We start from the raw sequence: 22,149 nt of genomic DNA on the forward strand, positions 1-22,149 counted from the left end.
CATTTTGATTGGGACTAAACAAGCAAATGCCCAAAAAAACATGAATTTGTATACTTGGTTGTGAGAATCAGAAAGGATGCAGAGCAACACAATATATTCTTTACAGGTAAAATAATCAGAAGATATGAGTTTTAAGAGTTAAAGGTATACACACTATGTATAGTAGCAGGATATTAGCCAATAGTGCCCAAATTGTTATGAATGTAAATGTTGGGTAAATTATTTTTGAATGAGTCAATAAGTTTAATTATCGGCTGTTTGAAACATTTTCTTATTGAACATAAATTAAAACATGTCTTTGTATGAGACGTTTAAAATGTAAAGTAACAGTTGAAACTCCCCAAAATTTCGCCTTCATTGTATGGTGAGGGCAATTCCACAAGTGGTGCAGGTTAGTATGTTAAAATGATGGTATATGTAAAACTGAACTAATACTCTACCATTGGTTGCATCGTCTCTGTTCAAAGCCATCAGGGAATCACTTAGGGCTGGAATCAAGGCAAATGGTTTTACATTGCAAAATGATGGGTTCCATATAAAGTTTTTAACAAGTATTTCTGTGGGGATCTTCACAAGTTTGAACCAGAAAGATGAACAAAGAGAACTCAATTCAAGCCTAAACCTACTAAAACTGTCACTTTAAAATCTTTTTTTTAATGAAAGGCTGTATTCTATATAAAAGGAAGTTCTCCACTAACACATCCTGTAAAACAAACATGCATTCACCAAATTCGCCTTCAATTGAATAAAAGGTCAATGGCTTTTACCGAGCAAAACAGATCCAAAAATTGATGAAAGGCGTTGTCATTCAACTTATATTTTACTGTTATATGATTGTTCAGAAATCATTCTTAGGAGAAGACACTCTTCAGCAAATATTTCACAAGCTGGGTCCTCTTATTGATAAGTGCTCATAATTCAAGATTGTGACTTCAGTAATAGTATAGACTGTAAAATAATAGTGACATAACATTTGCTCAGCGACCGTTAATATAAGTAATCATATTTTCAGTAATATTCTTGCATTATCTTTTAAAAGATGGACCTTGCTAAAAATATGGCTTAGAGTGTGTTCATTTAGGTTAAAGTGAGGAAGTAATTGCTTTAGGAAATACAATATTAAGACTGTTGAAGTCTTAATACTGTAGAAAAGGTGAAGAGGCAGACATCTATTGCATGCAACAATTCACAGATGCATCACAATATATGAGGTACATGCAAGTATTCATGACAAGGCATGCAAGTGGAAGTTTCATATTTATTATACACAAATGACTGTCGTAACCAAATATCATGCTTTTTTACAATACGGGTAGTGTTTCCTACATGACAACAGTATCCTGCTTTGACATATTTTTCTAAAATTTTACATCTTGATATAACCCTTTCCCATTAGTTGATGTCATAAGTAAAACCATTATCATAACTACACATCCAAAATATGTTGAATCCAAATGTAAATTAATTCCCAATATGACAATACTTTACATCGCAACAGTATTGTCATATTGGGAATTCTGAAGAGTAATTTTAAAAGTACTTCTTCAGCTGATGTACATTTCTCAATTCTATGAATTTTTCAAGTGGATGAGGCACTTTTGCAGTTTAGTGATCATGGTTAATATTTTTTTTTCTAAAATCTGATGTAAGTATGAAATCAAGTCTTCCGAAGCCTTCATCTTCAACAAGCAGGATCTAAAAGACTATAAACTTTAATGCCTATGCTCTAAAGAAAATGCAGACTGCAACAAATAAGAAATTGCTGTTTGTATAGTGAACCCTCCCACACACTATAACTGTAACAGAGACCAAGACCGTATGGTGTCATGAAGGGGAACTAATAAAAGAAAATATTACACAATATCTGGAATGCAGACAGACACAGAGTGCATGCATAAAGATACATCGAAGCACATTATGTAAGCAAGGACCAAAATGTACAAAGGTATGCATACACACGAGATCTCAATTGATTGTACTGTCACCAAGACTCAAAATAAGAAAGTTAAAGATAAATTAAAAACATGACATGCTAACAGATACATGCATAATTTCAACAAAGACACAATAGCAAACTACATTAGACAGTAGCGCTAAATCCAGGCAAGAAAACCCATAACCAGACACTGTTAAGGATAAAATATGAAGTAGAAAAGGAGAGACAGTGTGCCATGCCAGTTTTTTACCTTCACTATCTGACATGGTGCCTTGAAGGTCATCCATCAGCACATAACCCCTACCCCTGGTTGGCTCTTCCCTGATATGTTGCTGTTGCTGGGAGTCCTGCAAGGACAGGCAAGAACCAAACTGGTCCCTTGAATCAGCCGAGATTGGCGGCAGAGGACCAGCTGACGCACGGGCCATGCCCATTGGCTGCCCAACAGGGCTCAATGGACTCTCTTCTTCTGAGTTCTGGGCCACTATTGGTATTCTGCCACGCCCACTTTGCACAATGGGAAGGCTGGTGGGTTTGGTGCGACCAGAGGGAGTTTGATAGCTTGGACCGTCTCCAGATGCTTCACCATCTCCTTTAAGCCTCAGCGAAGAGCTGGACGGGTCTCTCTTGATAGATAAGTCCAGGCCGTAGCAAGATGTGGGCCTGGATGAGGGTCTTGAGCGACTACCACTAGGATATGCAGAGTCTAAACCTAAACTCTGCCCTAAATTTAGTGACCCAGCTAAATTGGCACCCAAGGTCGACCCCAGATATTTTTGCTGCTCTGCAATATTCTTACGGAGGCCAAAGGTAATCTCATCCTGCATGAGCCGGGTTGATCGCGGGGATGCACTTGTGGAACCAAGATAGCTCGTATAGTCTGTCTCCAGGCCTCTGTTGTCTGTAGTGGAATACTTGGAGATCTTAGGCTCTACTACTGGAGCCTTATGTTTTTGGTACAACATTGAGGCTGGGAGGTTTTTAGCTGCCTGCTTCTCTAAAGTAAGTCGACTGATGCTGTACTTGTCTGACTTTGGATAATGTCTTTGGGAGTAACTTGAGATGCCAGAGCTAGGGGTATAGTATTGCTGGGAGAGACCTGCCAGTTGTTCTAAGTTTTCCGTCCCACCTGTACTTCTCCTAAACTCTTGCTTTAGCTGCTGCTTCAATAATTTCAATTCATAGGGCTCTTCCATTGGATCCTCTTCATCAGGGGTCTTTCCAAAAGTATGGAGTCTTGAGGTTGATCCCAGATAGTCAGTAGACCCTAAATCTGCCGCACTGCGGCGAAGGAGCTTCTCTGCCTTAGCCAGCTCCCTCTCAGCCAGAATGTAAGATGAAGACAGACCTGTTGAGCCCTTAGCCAGCTCTGCAGCATCTTCGAGTAACATGTAGCTCCGAGGTGTATGATGATCTACATCTGGGTAATAGGAATCAGAAACAGCTGACATAGGGCTACGTGCCATACTTCCAACGTCCAAGGCTCTGAGATCAAGGTGGTTGCCGTATTTGTCATACTTAACTCCCAGAAAAGCTGATGATGTGGGGTCAGGCTGGCGGCTAATGACGTCATATTTGGTTGAATCAAGTTCTGAGAGAAGGGCTGCCTGCCTGGCGGCCTTTTGCTGCAACAGGAGCATCTGGTGGTAACTCTGTTGCTGGGAGCTAGTGAGTGAGGGGACAGATGAGTAGAGAGAATGAGATTGGTAAGATTGGGGAGTCTGGTAGAGAGACTGCTGGTATTGGCTTTGAGGGTATTGGTATTGGGAGTATTTTCCATATTCATGCTTGGTTTGAGGTGGAACAAAGTCATCCAATTCTGACTGAGGAGCTGTCCTGGGACGTTCAAGACCATGACCTTCAATGTCTTCATCTTCACCATCTCCAAGTCCACCTCTAGTCTCTCGAATGTTGCTAACCTCACTGTCTGACATGTAGTCTCTGTCCTCAGCAACACTCTGTAAGTAGGCCCTTTCTCTCTTCTCTCGCTCTATCAGTAGCGCATCTTTTCTACGATTTATACCCATCTCCAAGTATCTAAGTTTGGCATCAATCTCTTTCTCTTCTTCATCTAGCTCTGCTTGTCTTTTACGGAGCTTAGAAGACTCACGCTCCACCAGATCTAGCTCACGGTCAATGTCCTGGAGGATCTTGGCACGGGCCATGTTAGAATTACGGCACATTCTTCGGCGAGCAGAGCCAGTGGTGTGTGCCGTTTGGCCACTGGTTGTTGACTCATCCTCTGATGGTGGATTGGGTAATGTCCTCTTTACCTTCTTTTGAGTTCCTGTTGGAGTGCTACCTGAGCCTTTCCCCTGTGGGAAAAAGAATTAGAAAGTCATTAAGACTGTCAGAACTGTTTTTTTTTTTTCACCCCAAAATGTGACTGCTGGATATTTAATCTTGAAAATGTAAAATAAATGATTTCCCCATGTACAATACTTATCTAATAGATTTGACAGTTGCTAAACTTTGTAGGATTCAGTTAAAATGTCAAATTATAAAAGGTCATGAATTGTAATTACCACCTCTTGTTCTTACTTCTACTTCAAAATAAAATAACTTTTTGGCCTTTGTTGGTAAGCATCTGTTTTCTCCCCTATGTTTACTTAAATGATGTAAATAAAATTGGCACTTACAGTATAGCCATCACCACACTGGGTGCCAGATGTCGCCCTTTCATCTCCTGTTGGACTCATAGGCTTTGGGTCCGACATGGATCTTTGCATTGCTTTTGGTCCCCTGGGGCTTGATGGAGAGGCATGAGATTGATCTATACTTCCTCTTAGCTTTTGTGGACTTGTATCTCCCAGTGATTTGTCATATGAAACAAATTCCATAGATTTGCTAGGTGATATACAGGGGGATATCGGGGAATAAAGCACTTTGGGAGATTTAGGAGGGGCCTGTAGTGTGGAGGAATCAACTTTTAAGTTAGGAGACTGACCTATTTCTAGAGGGTTAGGTCGTTTCTTTGGTGAAGTCCTTTCAGAGTCAGACAGTTCCATCCTGGAGTCCATTATTATGTTCCCCTCTGAATCTGTTTGTATAGAAATTTCAGTGCGGGCTTGAATTGACATATCTGACTGCCCTCCCCTATCGCCCCTTGCGGTGCGTGGCCGGTTTTGCCGGCTCCTCGTCTGAGCCTCCCATTCATCTTGATCCTCATCATCAGTCTGCACACAACTGTCAACACTCTTTTTGACACTACGTTTTTTTCTCCCAGCTGTGTAAGCTTTGCTAACTGCTTCATCCTCTTCATCTGTCTGGCATCCACTATCTGTGATCTTTCTGGATAACACTGTGCCATCAGGTCCTAAGACTATAGCCTCCTGCACACCATGCCCTATAACGTCGCCACCTGGGTACATCTGACGAAGTTTTTGCTCTTCTAGTTGCAGGCGAAGTTGCTCTTGGAGTCTCTGAATCTGCTCCAGCTGCTGCTGTTGCTGAGCATAGGTTTCTTTCTGCATCATAAGGTGAGCCTGTCTTTCCTCTTCTTGCTGGGTCAGGATATGCTGCTTCATGACCTGAAGTTCCTCCAGTTCCTTCTGTACCAAGAGCTGTTCATGCTCACGGAAACGTTGAATTTCCTGACGCTCCCATTCCAATTCCTCAGCAAGGCGCTGTTGTTTGAGTTTCTCCATCTCTAGCCTCTCACGCTCTGCCATATACTGGCCATCCCCGGGAACCATGGGAGAGGACAGAGCCTCCAGTGAAGCAGCTATAGCCTCAAGGGATGCATCAGTGTAAGTGTCAAGGGATAAAGATGCTGCTGCTGTGTGAGCATGAGCAGGAGTAGTACCCCCTCTAGACATCTCCAGATTGAGTGGAAGATCTCTGATCTCCTCATTTTCAGTAGTAGAAATGGTGGACAAGAAACTCTGGGAGCGTGTAAGAGGCAAGTTCTGGATATTTGACAAAGATGGCATGGTGTCGCTGGTATGCATTCCTGACAGTGTGTTGTATGATGTACTAAAGATGGACCCAGGTTGGGTGGTAATGGCATACGTAGAAGGTATTGGTGCGGCTACAGAGGAATAGACGACACCATTTGATGATCTCAATACACTGCTCGTACCAAAGAGTGTACCAACAGTACTTGTGACTCTGGCTTGAGAATAGGGTGGGATTGTCATTCCAGCGTAATTCCCTTTCTTGGAGTAGTCAACAGCTTCACCTGTCAAAAGTCAAAAATATCAGTTGAGTCTAAGAAATTCAGACTTTAAGTTGGAAAAAAACCATGCCGTATGTAAATTATGAAAAAGGTTGAAAAGTAAAAAAAAAAAAATCTTCAATGTTGAAAAGTGCAACAAGCATAAACACTTTGAACAAACACAGCATGCAGGCACATGCAAAAATATTTTGATGAGAAAACAACTTGTTTTGTGATTTGTCCATGCAAAAAGAGGATAAAACCACGAAAAAAAAAGAAAAAAAACAAACAAAACACGTTAGCCATGAATGAGTGGAGGCATTTCAAAGTGACATTTAAGTGAAAGGTCTGCAATGTCACTGCACTGACCTGCATCGGAAATCTTTGCAGAGGTAAGATCTACTGCACCCTCTGTGGTGCCACTGAAATTGTAACTGTTCTTGCTCTTGTAAAAGAACAGGCCAGCTTCTGCTAGGTTAGTGTCTGACATTGATGGTTTAATTCCACTAAACCCCCTCATGCCATACGGTGATCGATCATACTGATAATGATCATCACGATATCCAAAACGGTCTTCCGGCAGGGGTGTGGTTGGTTGTTGAGTTGTGCAGCTTCCTGCAAATGGCAGCCTGTACACAACATCACAGCATACAGTTCTCTTTCCTGCAGTTAGATCCACTGGTTTGCCATCATAATCTGTTATAACTGCTGTGGCCACTTCTGAAGAAGCAGCGTCCACTGATACCAAAGTGTTGAATGGTTTTGTTGTGCTAAGGTCAACAGCTCCTGCCACTGTCGCTGTACCTGTATTTAATCCATTGGCAACACAACCTGAAATGGAAGTGGGTGCAATAGTCACAGGTGTGACCTGGAAAGTCCCTCCTCCTGTGCTTGATCCAACTGAGAGGTTAATAGGGATCTCTGTACCAGTCTGAGTTGATGACTGAAAATCAATTGGCCGATAGATAATTTGAGAAACAGGCTCGAAAGCTTTGTTTTTTGTTAGCTGCAGGGGTACTGAAGATACTTGAGAAGCGTCTACATTGTCACATTGCTGGATTGTGGCAGAACAGGTCACAATGGTAATGCTATCAGTCATTATAGAGACAGTGGATGATTCTGCACTGAGGTTGACTACAGGTGAATGCACTGCACTGTTCTGACGACTGACATCAGCAGTCAAGGACTGACGTCTTGAGTCTGCTCCAGCAGACAGGTCAACACCTTTCCTATCTGAGTCTGGGTCTGCCTTCATAGTCCTCAAATCTACCACCTCAGAAGGTTGGAAGGTCTGCCCATTCTGTGCTGGTAATTGAGGCTTAGGTTTCTCCATTGAGATTGGGACACCAGTTGCCCTTGGAGCTGGTACTGGTGGTGTTGCCCTTTCGTGGACAACAGATACAGTGGTCCTTTGAACTTCTGTGGTTACCACTTGAGAGATAAGATTAGGCATAACCACAGGTGGCTGTGCTGAGGCAGATATAGCTTCAATTATGTGGCATGAACTGGATACATGTTTTTCTGGACCACAAATCTCTTGACTTTCAATGGATTCTGTGACACGTGTGTATGCCAGAGGCACCCTGGTTGTTTGAGGAGGGGTTGGCTGTGGATACTGCTGTGGATATGATTGAGGTTGAGGCTGTTGTTGGTTATTGCTTTGGGGTTGAGCATGGTGTGCAGGAGATGCTGGGCCGGGACTGGAAGGAGCTTGAGTTGAGATAGTGTCTACTGGTGAGCTGGGCTGAGATGGCAGTGTGATAACCACATATGTGTCACGAAGATTTCTGGCAAATCTTGGAGAAGAAGGAGACTTTGGTGAGGGTTGAAACTGCTTGGTCTCAGAAGAAGGGCTCAAATTTAGTGCTATATCGGACGAGCCAGTGGAAAGTGCAGTTGGTCTTGTTGGATGCGAGACGTGGGCTGGCGAAGAAGGCTGTGAGCCAGGCTTTGGAGCAATTGGTGGTTTGACACCTTGACCTGGTCTGTGGCTTTCCCCAATTCCACCAGGAACGGTAGGCTTTGGGGGAACAGGTGGGGGAACATGAGGTTTGTACATTGGTGTAACTACTTGTCTTGTAGTTTGTCCTTGCGCTGCAGTCATAGTCACTGTGTCTGGCCTGACTGAAGTTGCTGAAGCCTGTGGTGGAAGTGGGACGGGGGGTTTCCTTGGAAAAACTGTGGGTTTTGGTGGGGTTGGAGGAGGCAGTGGGGGTTCTTCAGATTTTTCCTGAGAATTAGCCCTACGCAGGACACTAGGCTTTGGGGGCACAGGTGGTGCAGTTGACACAACACTAGGAATACTGGGTGTGTACTGGGGAACTGTTGGTAAGGGTGATACACTGGCAATCACATGAGCTATGGTCCTTGGAAGTTCCCCAGATAAGTCTACAATATCAGCCTGGGATGCTTCAATTATTGTATTAGGTGGTTGATCTGATGCGTTTGGCAGGGGAGATTCAGAAATCACTGCCACCAGCTCAGTTTCTGACGCCTTTGTGACGTCTGATGATTCAGTTCTTCCCTCCTCTTTTTTAACATTACTCTCATCATCAGAAGACAACTCTCCTGAGGAGCATTGTGTCACCTTTAAGTCTGGAATGGGGTGGAGTGCCTTTCTAGATATAGTTGCATTGACCTCTGGATCTTGCTGAGTTGGACTTGTTCCAGGAGTCAGGACCCTTTTCATTAGTTCTTCATATGCACTTTCAGCATCCAACAATGGTTTCCCATCTTTCCCCATTGTGACTGTACTGCTGTCTAAGATGGGTTTCTCAGACAGTTGCAACACTATTTCAGGGTTTGTGTTTTCCTTTTTGGGCTGCATATCTTGATATTCCTGCTCAAGCTTCATGAATTCTTTTCTTTTCTTTATCATGTCTTCATAAACTTCATCTGGGGATCTCAGCTTTTTGGGTTGAGAGGGAATTACAATCTTCTCTTTATCCACAAGATCAGCTGTTGAATTGTCAATAAGAGATGTATAGGCATAGTCTTCAATGAGCATGCCTCCATAAAGGGACTCTTTTCCAGGTTGAAGTTCTACCTTTTCAACTGTTGGAGAAGAAGCCCTGAGCATAATTTCCTCATAAGCCTCGTCTGCAGATTTAAGAGTTTTTGTCTGTGGATTATCAGTGTTTTGGTCATCTGTTGGAGAGTGGAGCGATACTGATGTAGGCAGTTGATAGGTTTTCTGAACTGCTGCAATCTTTGCAGCATGGATTTCAAACCCTTCAGGATCTGATTCAATACTTGGAGAGAAATCAGAGCAGGATGATCGTCTGATTTCCTCCATTTCAGCTTCTTGTCTCAGTTCCTCAGTTGGTGATGCATCTTCAATGGGTGACAGGTTGCTGGGAGGTGTCTTTGAGTGCTCTCGCCTTCTTTGGGCTCGAATTTCTTCTTTGTCTTTCTTTGATTTTTTTCCAGAGCCCTTCTGTTTTTCTTGCTCCCTGAGAAGCTCCTCTTCTTCCCGTAACTCATCTTCCTCAGAAGAGTCTTCAATAGTTGGTAGCATTTGACCGGGCTGTCTGTGTTTGGCTTTCCTATGTTGTTTACCCTCACCAGAACGGTTATGGCTTGGACTACTACTGTCACTGTCTTCATCAAGTGATGAAAGGGATGTTGGGGATGTTCCGGGAGTGAAGCTTGATGCATGCAGACTAGAAGACCCATCACCTTTCGAACGATCATCTGGAGAGTCTGTAAGGCATTCCATTTCGGGGTCTCCATCATTTTTAGGTATATGAATTGGGCTGCTGACAGCATTCAGCTCCATCGTTTGGAATTTGCGAACTGCAGTACCAATCTGCTCTTTTGTATCTGTTTCTTCTTCGTTTGCATCAGGTTTGTCTAATGAGCTGCTAAGGATCTTATTTTCGTCATCATCTGGACTTATGGTACTCTTCTTGGTAAGTCGCCTTGCTTTTCCAGATGTGCTCCTTTCTACAACCTCTGACTTCTTCTGTTCCATCTGTTTCTTCTCATCCTCTCTAATCTTTCGCCGGATTAGATTTTCCTCATCAGACGGAGAAGCATCCTCATTCTCACTCATTTCCATAATTTGTTTTCGGATAAATTCCTCATCATCCCCTGACATAGGGCTGTCTTTTCCAATGCTTTCACTGCTTTCATCTAGGGAATCTGCTCTGACTTCCATGGGCACTAGGAGCTTTTTCTTCGGGGTAGCTTTGGTCACAGAGAGTTCTCTGTCATCCTCTGAGCTAGGTGAATCAGGTGAGAGAGGAAGGACCTCTAATTTGCGTCTGGTCTTGAGAGTGTCTGTGAGTTTCTCTTCATCATCCTTTGGTTTTGTGATCGCTTGGGCCTCGAGGATTGGAAGGACCATGCTTTCCAGCTTTGCTAGGTCTGATGGGCTGGTGGGGCTGCCCTCCCTGGCAGTCATTACTTTCTTTCCAGTGTCTTTCAAGGTCTCCACCACTGTCACCTGTTGAGTTAAACAAAGACACAATAAGTGTAAAAAATTAAGAATGACCATGACAAAAAGTTTAGCAAGTTCAGTTAAATCTTCCAGAAATTGTTTTCATACTGTTGAACAAAGCGAATAGAGTACTTTCAATGGGTTTTCCAACTGTCACTGAAGTGTACAGTTAAAAGCTGTATGTAAACAAATTATTGAACTTAAGTGTTTGAACAATGTTGTGACCGATCTCCTGATGTGCAAAAGTCCATTTTTAGATACATCATAAATGGATACAGTGCAACAGCTACTATGGTCACCTCAGAGACTGCATCATGATCATCATCACTGGGCTTTTCCAATGGCTTTGCTTTAGCCTCCTCTTTCTCCTCCAAATCAGTGGTTTTCTCCTTTATGTCATGTGCCGGCTCTTTTGCTACAGAGTCTGGGGTTTCAGGTGTTTCTACAGGAACAGAAGCTAATGATACAGACACAACTTCTTCATTTTTCAAAGTGGTATCTATTGGGTCCTTTCCTGAATCAATTTGTGCAGTACTATCTTTGTCACCGACTGTACTGGTCTCTAATTCTAAATTAGGTTTTTGGATTTTGTCATCAACAGGTTGGGACTCGACCTCTTTTTCCTTAAGTAGTTCTTCATTTTCTTCATTCTTTGTGACTTTCTCATGTTGCTTCAAATCACTGCTTGTTAGAACTGACGTCTCTTTCTCTATTTCAAGTTCATATTCTGTGATCCTGTTTGTCTTTTGTGAACTAGCTTCTGTGTCATCCTTAATGTTCTCTCCTTCACAAGCTTTATCTTTAACTTGCGTCTCACTAATGATATTGGAATGCATGGACTCCTCCGCATTGACTTTTTCGTCTTCACAATCAGGAGTAGCTGTTTTCTCAGATTCATTTTCTACTTTTAACATTGTATCTACTTGTGTCTGATTTTCATCTTCCTGGGCTACACTCTCTACTACAAAAGGCTTTTCTGTCTCCTCTGACTTTTCTGACAATGGTGCCGTCTCGACAAGGATTTCCTGAGCGATTGATTCTGTTTCATCTTTTGGTTTCTGTATCACTTCTTTGGGGATTTCTTCAGCAGCTGCTGGCTCTCTGGCTGTTTGTGGTTGTTTTTCCTCTCTTACAGGACAAACAACCTCTGTCTCAGTAGAGGAGAGTGCCGGACCTGATTCTGCTTGATTAACCTCCTCCTCTAGAGGTTTCTGGTCATTTGCCTCTTCAGCTGCTTTCTGTTCAGTTGCTTTTTCTTCAAACGCTTCTCCCTTTTCAGGTTTTACCTCAACATACCTCTCTGCATCTGCATTCCCCGCAACAACACCATCTACAGCTGCTTTGCCATTAGATGATACATTCTCAATTTCTGCTGTTTCCTCAACTGTTTGTTTTGTAAGAGTTTCGTTCTCCACTATTTCATCTTCAGCAGTACCCTTTATTGTTTTCACCTCATTTGAAATTTCCTCTTCAACTCCCTCAGGTATTTCCTCTGTCACCACTTCCTCTTTAAGAATAACTTCTTCAGAAACTTTATTCTCAACAGTGTTGTCTTTTGTTGTTTCGGGTGCCTTCGCTTCCACTTCAGCCGGTGCATCAGGAGGGGATTCATCAGCTAAGTGAAGAGGAGTAGGCCCTTTCTCTTTTTCTTCACTTATTTTAGCCTGGGTGTCCTCCTCTGAAGCTGAGACGGGAGGTTTGTTTTCTGGAATGTCTAATTCTACAGATTTACTGTGGTCTGGTTTTAATTCTGGCTTGTTTTCATCAAGTTTAGAGACCTCAATGTTGTCGGCAGGGGCTACAGGAGCTACCTTTTCTGCAACCTCACCTGGAGGAAGAGGAGTATCTTCTCTTATCAAAGGCGTCTCTGCTACTGGTTCTGGTTCTACCTTTACTTCTTCAATGACCTCATTTTTCATATCGGGTTCTACACTGTTTGCCTTAGGTTTTTCAGTGATATCTGTTTGCGCCTCATTAAGAGCTGTACCCTCTATATGTGATGGAGTTTGAACTGGCAGAGTATCTTTTGCTTCATCTATCTTGGGTTGCTCGATTTGCTCACATCGTTCCACCTCTGTTATTTTTTCCTCTTTTACATTTGCAGTTGTAGAATCTGACATTTTATCAAGGGTGACATGAACATCGTCTGGTAATGATTCCAGGCTCATTGTAGGATCTAGTTCAATTGAATTTGTTGTCACTTCTGAGCCCTTTTCTGGAATGGTCTCTGTGTTGTCATTATCTGGTTGGGAAGCTGCAGCTTCACTCTGAGAAATCTGTAGATTGGGATCTGTTTCTACCTCAGCGGGGATTGTTGTCTCATCTAAACCTGTATCTGTAGATAGAACTTTCTCCTCAATATCAACAGGGGGAGAAAGGTCCTCTGTTACATTCTCAGAGATACTATGTTGTTCTGGAACTGTTGGGGATTCAGTAAAAGGCGCACTCTGGGCTTGTTGCTCAACATGAGGGGGCTCTTTCTCAGGGAGAGGATGGTCCTCTGCTACTTCCTCAGAGCAACTCTGCTGTTGCTCAGCTGCTGGGATTTCACTGACAGTTGCAATCTGTGTTTGTTGATCACCATGAGATTGTTCTGTCTCAGGTTGAGGACCATCCTCTCCAATTTTCTCAGCGGAGCCCTCCTCAACTGCTGGGGCTGTGATATCCTCAGCTACACTCTCTGAAATGGGAATTGGCTGTTCGGGATGAATTACAGACTCTGATTCTGTTTCAGCTGCAAGTGGCTGTTTTGGTTCTTCTGACTGTGGTAATTCTTGTGGGGAGCAATCAGGTGCAGGGGGGGCAATACTAGAAAGAGGCGCATCATGATCTGGTGAATTGGATGCACTATCAAGTGCGGGGGTGCTTGCACTTTCTACCTTGGTCTCAGGAGCAGGTGGGGTTGGGTCTGCTGCGTCTACTACAGGTTTGCTATCTACAGCAGTGGGGGCAGGGGTGGAGGTGGGAACAGGAGCAGGCGGTTGCTTCTTTGGGGATTCCATGGCTTGAGGTGGTGCGTCTCCTAGCTGACCCGACATGGCTCTTTGGGTCTGACAGTGGAGGCAAAGCCATTCTTTCTGTAAGACAAGGATAACAACACATCGTTAGTTGTGTTAGTTGTAACTGTTTGATTAAACTGCAGGAAAATTCACACAAAAAAGAAGAATCTATTGTCTTAATTCATACACAGTTATAAGATGCTAAATGTTTTTGCTTAGTTAAAGTGTCACTCTGCTAAGGCACCAGTTTAGATTCTTCCATTTCAGCGAAGCTTTTACATTTACCGGACTTAAGGGAGAGACCCATGAATAATGCATGGTAATGGGACAGGAGTTTGCCAGTGCATGTCAGAGAGGGTTAGGTGGCCTTTGTAGACATTACATGTAGCAGACTTTAACAAGAGACGGTGTATTCGTGGTTCTTTTCTTGGTGTGTACATGTGTATGCATGCTTCAAACATCAACAACAGCAGACCACACATGTCTGAAATATATTTTAACCCCGTCAACCCAGCCTGTCGTAATTCAAACACTAAGTCCAGCAAAGACCACTTAAAATCTTTCAGGGCTGTGTATTATTTGAGTACCATTAATTTAGCCATAAAATGCCCTGATGAAACTATTCTTCCATGCCATTGTGTTATTGTCGTTTTTTTCCAGATTATTATTTTAAGACAGGGCTTTATACTAACACACCTAAGCTGAAGGCCATGCAAGTGGTGATAGTTCAAGGAGTGCAGCAAATATTGGCATTAAGTAACCAGCTTTTCTTTAAGTGGAAATAAAAGGCTGGAATTAAAGCTGAATCTATAATCACTATAAACAAATACATCCACCTATCCACAAGGGGAGAACACGTTATATGGAAAGTACACACATTCATCTTCTTCACACACCTCATAGAAACACACAAACAGTGACTGTCAGAAAAGTTGAGAGTCAGCATGTTTTGAACCCTCCACTCTGAGCGGAAACCCCCCCCCCCCCCCCCCCCCCCACACACACACCAAGTGCTCTCACATTCCGCTGTGCATGTCTTCGCCTGGCTTAGCAGGAGGGTTTATGCTAAAATCGGGTTTCAGTGAAGATCGCAGCCTGCATAATAAACCATGCAGCAGGCAAGCCACTTCTCTTCACACAAAAAGAAAGGAGGACACAGGAGGAGGATGGTAAAAAATGACTGAGGGTATGTTGCAGCAGCAAAGTCGGGGTAAATAAGGCATGAGCTAACCTGCCTTCGTCGATGCCAAAAGAGAAGGAGATTAGAAAGAATGACAGACCTGCACACACATCTCCCTGGCAGGGACCCAACCATTAAAAGGCAGAAAAAATGTTTTGATATGATAAATATTTGATTGTGTTTATGAATTCACGACTCACAACAGAAAGGAAATAGTGATGAAACAAGGGAGTTTTAGAATTTGAAAGGAGCGAAGGTTAACTGATGAAAAAATACACAAAGATCCCCGCTTTCCTTCAATCATGAAGGCTTGCTGACATTAGTAACATTCCCAGGTTGACAGAAATCCAGTTAATCCTCAGACCTGATGACGAACACACTACAGACGCCAGTGCATTTTGTGTGTGTAGATAGCGCGTGGACAAGCACGCGCTATCTACATGACCCCTCCCAGCAGGGACGGATGGGAGGACTTGAGATAGGAGTTTCAGCGGCTCGACGGCTCCATCAGTTAAACCAGAAAAAAGCAGGCACTGAGGGTCTGAGAGATGGCAGCCGATAAGAAAGGCTGCAGACACACTCAAATCGGACAGTCGGTCAGCCTCAGCCACTTCAGAGACAGTCATCACGGATGTTAACAACACATCAAAACAGGCTCACTTAGAGCTTTTATCACCCTATCAAAATCACTCGGTCAGTGTGTTCTACTGAAAGCCATAATGCACAAACCCTCCCTTTTTAAAGTCGTTTGGGATAACCCCCTTGTTTAAACAGACATGTTAAATCTGATTCACTACTGCTGCTTAATCACCATCCCCGACGTATATCCTACCAACATGCCGTGCAGCAATCACCCTGAAGGGCAATCAAGTCATTAAGAGTCCTACTGGCTTTATTTAAAGCTGCACAGGGCAGTGTTGGCAGCTCTGACATCAAGAGCCAGAAACTCATTTCAGAAGTCTGTACACAATGAGTGTGTGTTTATCTCCCCAGGTAGCCTGAAGCACTTAATGCCTCAGCAAAAAGCCGGAGCCAAAGATGCCAGCCTGCCAGTTATTGGAGCGCGTTCTCTCTGTCCTTGTTTAGAATTTCTTTAAAATGGTTCTAAAGTAAGTGATGATCCAACAGTTATTCTGTCAATTCTGCCACCGCAGATTTATTGCTCTTTATTTTTAGACTTTTGTTCGACAAAACACACATTAACGCAATTCTGAGTCCACAGCCATGCTGGGAGTTCTGTGAACCTGCAATTCAGAGAGTGCCTTAAGCTAAAAGCTATCATTAGTATGCTAACATGCTCAAATGTGTGCATGTTTATGTTTAGTCTGTATTATTCATTATTATAGGGTCGTGTGTTAGCATGCTAAGATCTGCTAAACAGTACAATCAAAGCTATCATACTAGTTGATCATAAAACCATGCAAGTAATGAACTTATGTTTTATCTGCGTGATGGCAGTATTTAAAAAACTTGAAACAAACATTTTTCATTTTTTATTTTTTTTGGGGGGGGGGGGGGGGGGGTTGATTGTCATGTGACCAGTTCAGACATACAAAAAGTTAAGTTATAGTTGCATTAAAGGGCCAGTGGGCCTTTCAGTCCAAAAAAGATTTGTTGTTTGGACATCATGGATTTATATCTGGGCCAAATTACGTGACGTAAGGAAATGCTCAAGATGCACCAGACACATTTCAACAAAAAGACGAAACTACTCCCTCCGACAAACAGATTGGTAGACGTCATGTTATGAAGCACATGGTAAGGTTTCAGCTATGTGTAGTGGTTACATGTGTATTACATTTCACAACAATCTGTCAGTCAAACGTAGAGCAAATCTCCATCTGACAAAAAGGATGGACTGACCTGCTAATAGACCAACCTTACTAATTGTTGAGTCACGCTAACGACATAGCTGAAAATGAATGGACCAATTCAATGACATTGGAAATCAACATGTAAAGTCATGTTATTAATGAGGAAATCTTGCCTTGACATTTCCTTGTAATGCAGACTAACAAGACAGGTGTATTTTTATACAACAATCAAACAGCTTCAAGCCTTCAGATAACTGCAACGTGCCGCTGCACCGATGAGCTCTGGGAACAGAAGCATGGATGATTCATAAAAGCAGGGGGAGTCACTCGCTCACATCACTGACTTACAAGGACGTCTTCTACCAGCACATGTGCATGGAAACCAAACAGGTGACACATATCAGCACCCACAGAGACTGGATTCTGACAAATGGTGTATACACACACACACACAGAGTCAGATAAAAGGCATGAAATACCTCGGAACGAGATGTCAACTTGCTCTCTCCTCCCACGTAAAATTTCTAGTACAAGCTCGACGTGACTGATTAAAAACATATTAAGTGTTTGAATTGATCTTTCATCTCCCATTTTTCTATTTCTTCAAACTTCCCCTAAACATGCAGATAGAGGACCAAACAAAAAATCCACAGACAACCAGATATTGTGCCCATGTTGGTTATTGTTTCCAGCTGGGATTTGGAGTGTTGTGAAGGTCAGTTTAGCTCTTTGATTAAGACACAGCATCCTATGAGGTTTACTCGACTAAATTTAGTTGGAGTCTGGCACTGAGAGTGGGAGGAGAAGATGATCTAGAGGACGGGACAGATGGATAAAAACACAAGGGAGGATGTAGCAGAGACAGGTGGAAGGGGGGTAAGAGTGATAATGTGTGAGAGGCAAGAGAAAAACAGGAAGCAGGAAAAGGGGACATAACGAAAGGCAGGAGAGGAAAAAAAAGAGAGAGAATGTTCTGTGGGAAAAGGTGAAGCAGAAGTTAAAGAGCTTACTGGTCATTGGAGGTGACTCAACGCCTGCTTCTGCCAACAAGCTTTACATGATCGCCTCTTAAATCTGATAATCAATTGCCAGGAAGTCAGGAAAAGCTGCAGTTCCTTTCGGCTGCCACGAATGACTGAAAGATGTTACAGCACAACTCAGTTATGCACAGCAGCAATACTATAAATCCAGGTTAACGTCTACACCTGGATTTTATCTCAAAAGGGGGTTTTATTCAAAGAAGGTTCAATCTCAAAATGAAGGAAACAGTCCCATACAATCATGATTATGCATATTGGTTTTTTTCCCCAGGAGTCTTGTTCATGATTTATTAGTTTACAACCATTCTTAGCTCAGCAGCAAGACTGTTTCCTGTCCAAAAGAAGTGGATGTAGCTCCTGCGACGGCATCATACATGTAGGTTTGTGAACTGCTGTTTTAAAGCCTTAAATTTGTGTTGGCTGTAAGTGGGAGGATATACAGTATATGGATGTGACTGCATTTCTTTCTTGCACTTCTGCGAGCTAGCTTCACTTGTCAGATGTAAAGGTTGCTGATCTGGTGCTGAGAACATGGGGAAATAGCAACAGCTGTCTTGTTAGTGTTGCAGATGGCTTCCCGTCTACCTCAGGCTCCAAGTAATCCCCGTCTCCTGTGCAACCTGAAATAGTTGTCACACACTTCAGTTTTGGTATATCTTAATCATATGAGAATTAATGTCGTAGATGGCTTACCTCAAAGGTGTTCATGCGTACATTTTGTTGCCTTTATATACATCCAGATAAGTTTTTCTCTCCGTTTTATAAATCTGGATGTTAAGTTATGCCAAGCTGTCTACAGCTTCCTATTACATGAAGACTATCGGGAGAAAAGAAGGAATATTTTCTTAAACAAACCCGAACCAAGTGACTCCTTTACACATAATTATGTTTTTCCATTCTTATTCCAAGGTTACCATCTGTACAGCACAGGCAGGAAATACTGAGTGCTGTCCATGTAACTAAGGTAGAGGGCATATTATTGTGTTACCATGCACACCCACAATCCCAGAGAGCTTTGAAAAGGCTTTTGGTTTCTAAGTGGATTTGTTCTTGAACGTTAACAATGCAATTGTACTCCAACGGTATTTCAGATGATTAGAAAAAACAAATCATTTAACAGAGACGACTGAGAGACGTTTCCGTAGGCAGTAAGTGCTCTTCTGCATCGAATACAAAGAAAGTCAATCAAAATACATTAGAATCATATTAAAGACATTAATAGCGAGACTATTAGAAGAGTAGTGTCTTTTACAGTACTAGGAAAGTCACCTTTCTGTGCTCAAGCTCTCGCTAAAAGTAAAGCCATGCTGTGGCCCTTTTCACATTGATGATGATTGCTGAGTGGACAACTTATTATAATGCACTCGACTGAAAGCAACGTAACTGCATCAGCTCGTTTAGAAGCCAAAAAGAATCTTTGCCCTAATAAATGTCTCCCGCTGTTATAGATGTTCCCATCTCAGGGTTCAATGCGCCGCACGCACCCTTTTCAAAGCCATCTATGCTCATGTGTTGATGTAATTCACGTTTGAATCGCGAAGCTAAATGTTGTGCAAGTGTTGAACGCCTTCAGGTTGGACAACTGGGCTCGGCACCAGGAGATTGTTGGCTCTAATCCCAAAAGAAGCAGCAACATTCAAGCGGGGAAGCGGAATACACTCGAATGTGCTTTCCAAAAACCTCCTGAGGAAAAGTGCATTTAACCGCCGGCTGCTCAGTAACAACAGGACTGTGGTCAAACTGGTCCGATTGTAGACATGGATGAGTTGTAACCGAACGGGAGTGAAGCAGAGTGCTAAAGGAAAACACATCGCTTGATAAAACGGACGTTAATCATCCAATTGTGTAGCCAAATGCTCATGTTTTCCCTTGACAGTCGTGTCAAGCTGCCCTGCCGTGGATTGATATTCCCCGGCTACAGAGTGAAAAAAGAGCCAGAGGGAAAGAATAGAAAAGGTGTGTGTGTTTTTATATTGGATGTGACAGGAGGAAGAGGTGTGAGACAGCAGCTATAAGTGCGCTGAGCCAGGGATTAGAGAGAGAGAGAGAGAGAGAGAGAGAGGGGGACATTTGTTTCAGGGCATTTTCTGACCACGTCCATGTTTAACTACAGCCCACGACGTCATCTGTCTGTCTTTGAGATTCATGGCTGCTTTTCTTTCTTCTCTAAGTGGCTGTAAAGTATCTTTGGAATAAAAGAATCTGATGACTCAGGCTACTACTTCCTTATAGCTAAATAAATTCAATCATTTCAGCTTGGGTTTGCCAGACTGAGAATCAAACCTTCAAGGCTGTTTGTCTTAACCAATTGGAGCTTGTTTCTCATGTTGTCATCAGTTTTAACAGTTATCACTGCTTTCAATGTTGAGAGGTTGCTCCAGTTTTATCCATCTAACCTTTTGTCGCAGGTTATTTCTAGCATACAAATCTCTTACATGAACCTATGGTAGACCACTCTCCAGCCTGTTAGAACTCCCACCCCATTGTCCATTCAATGGAAAGGTTACATCGAAAAAGCTGTGGGCTTTGATTTATGTAAATATTTGGTGACTGTTTTTAAAGAGACAGGGCCTTCAGAAGTGGAAAGTAAGGGGACTGATCATGTTTACTGAAGCTGGTTCATCAGTGCTAACATGAACCTGCAAAATAAATATCGGTAAAATGATATAATTATAATTGGTATATGAGCACGCAGACATAGACAGTCTTCTTTATTAAAACTGAGTATTTCCTATATGTACATTTCATATTAGACAGTCATCTCACTATTGACTGCTTTAAACATGCTGTTCATGACACGGTCATGTGGAGCAGAGAGCTCCGTATGCCGAGCAAAAATGCAGGAAGCTTTTCATACTCTTACAAAATCGTTTTAAATTGTTGCTCCATGCGACCGTCTCCGCCTGACAATAAACTGTGCCTATAGGTGCTGCTAATGTGACTCAGAAGCGTGAGTCACAAGTGCTAAAACAAACCCCAACAGTCAGGTTGTCATAGTCTGCGCTGCTTAGGGCAGCACAGGCTGGCACCCATATCCTTTGTGACACCCCCTCCCCCCCCCCCTCATGACTCCCTTGTTGGACTCCTTTTTTTTTTTTTTTTTCTGTCAGAGGATTTTGTCTCTTCTGTTATGGGCCTATCCTCCTGCACGTCACATTCACAGGGGATCTGTCTGTGTGGTTGTGTCTCGAATCACAAGCCTTTACAGTATTTTTTTCTACATTATATGGGATAGAAATAAGTCTACTTTATAAGTGTATGAATAAAAAGGGGTATGTGTGGTTAGGATCTTGTCGATATGTTTCAGTTGCACTCCCTTTACCACTTTCTATATTCACCCATGAAGATGAAAGGAGCGACTTCAAATGTGCAAACAAACAGCAGCCCATAAAACGAACCTGCGTGCCTCTAAGGCTTCTTCGTGCACAGAATTTTTTTTTTTTTTTTTTTTTTTAAGAGGTGAAATGATTTCCAATCCAGACTCGACTGTTTGCCTCCCCTATCGGATATCAATTTTTGGAGAGGAAGTAAGAGAGCCACGCACTCAAACTTGCTTTTTTCAACTCACATCATTGACTCTCCTGTCAGTGCAGCAAAGCATGTATCAAACAGAGACAGGCTGTGCTAACTAGATGAGGCCTCTGCCAGAATGAGTGTGTGTTTTCAAGTGTCTGCGTGTCCTTGCCTCTCGGTCTCACCATGCCTCAGAGCTGGCACACACGATGCTCTTGGCTTTCTTCCTCTAACCTTCTGGGCACTGACTTGGCTCGGTGGCTAAAATGCGGCCCTTGCTAAGCGTGCGGGTACCAGTAAATTAGAAAGGGGATAATTGGAAATCATTCTGGAGTGGAGCTGGAGGGCGAGCGAAAAAAAAAAAGAAAAAAGGAAGAGACAAGGCTGTTTGTAGAGCCTGAGGACAGCTCATTTCAACCCTCACTATTTCTTTAACAAAGATAAATTGCTTGCCAAAAGCTTGAGCAAGGTCCAGGACTTACAAACAAAATAGTAATCCTTTAGCTTGTGTGTACAATTACTCAGGCAAAAAAAACATTATAGGAAAGCCTTATTCCTATTTATGTTCAAGCATTTATCCTGCTAAATCAACTACAATACACAATCAGAGGGACCAAGCACTGCACACAACAACACCTAAATGTCTAAAAATAGCATCCATTTCAAGCCTTCCTTGGTGGCTGTGTGTGTGTGTGTGTGTGTGTGGGGGGGGGACTTCTGTGGAATGCCTGGTGCATTAGAAAGACCCTTTTTTGAAAAGCAGGAAATATGAAAGACAGATGACAAAAGGTGCTGGAGAAGGAGGGAGAGAAAGGGAGAGAGGGAGCGAGCGCTGCCCTGCAGTAGCTTGAGTTCTCCCCTTTGTGCAATGTGACTATTTTTGAACACTACAGCCTCCTGGGCGAGTGACGGCGAAGCTTTGAGGCAACAGGATTGCATGAGCCCAAAACAGACTAACCTGAGATCCACCAAACAGGCAACAAACAACAGCGGAAAAAAACAACACCATCATCACAACTGAGTGCATGATGGTAACAGTTATGTAACCACAGGAACTAAACTCTGACTGG

The 22,149-nt window shown here is 42.8% G+C and overlaps 1 protein-coding gene across 4 annotated transcripts in view; it reads right to left on the minus strand.

Moving 5' to 3' along the window:
- Positions 1-22,149, minus strand: part of pcloa (piccolo presynaptic cytomatrix protein a) — a 54,441-nt gene that overhangs the window by 22,126 nt on the left and 10,166 nt on the right. For 3 of the 4 annotated variants that reach the window (XM_079335327.1, XM_079335326.1, XM_079335329.1), the window contains exons 4-8: positions 13,413-13,610; positions 6,462-10,539; positions 4,576-6,116; positions 2,187-4,251; positions 441-488 (exon numbers count right to left, since the gene is read on the minus strand). In XM_079335327.1, the coding sequence (XP_079191453.1) occupies positions 441-488; positions 2,187-4,251; positions 4,576-6,116; positions 6,462-10,539; positions 13,413-13,610 (7,930 nt within the window). The remainder of the gene's footprint in view (positions 1-440; positions 489-2,186; positions 4,252-4,575; positions 6,117-6,461; positions 10,540-13,412; positions 13,611-22,149) is intronic. The other variant, XM_079335328.1, reaches the window with a different exon arrangement.

Source organism: Symphodus melops (genome assembly GCF_947650265.1).
Source record: "Symphodus melops genome assembly, chromosome: 22".
In the NCBI taxonomy this organism is placed as follows: Eukaryota; Metazoa; Chordata; class Actinopteri; order Labriformes; family Labridae; genus Symphodus; species Symphodus melops.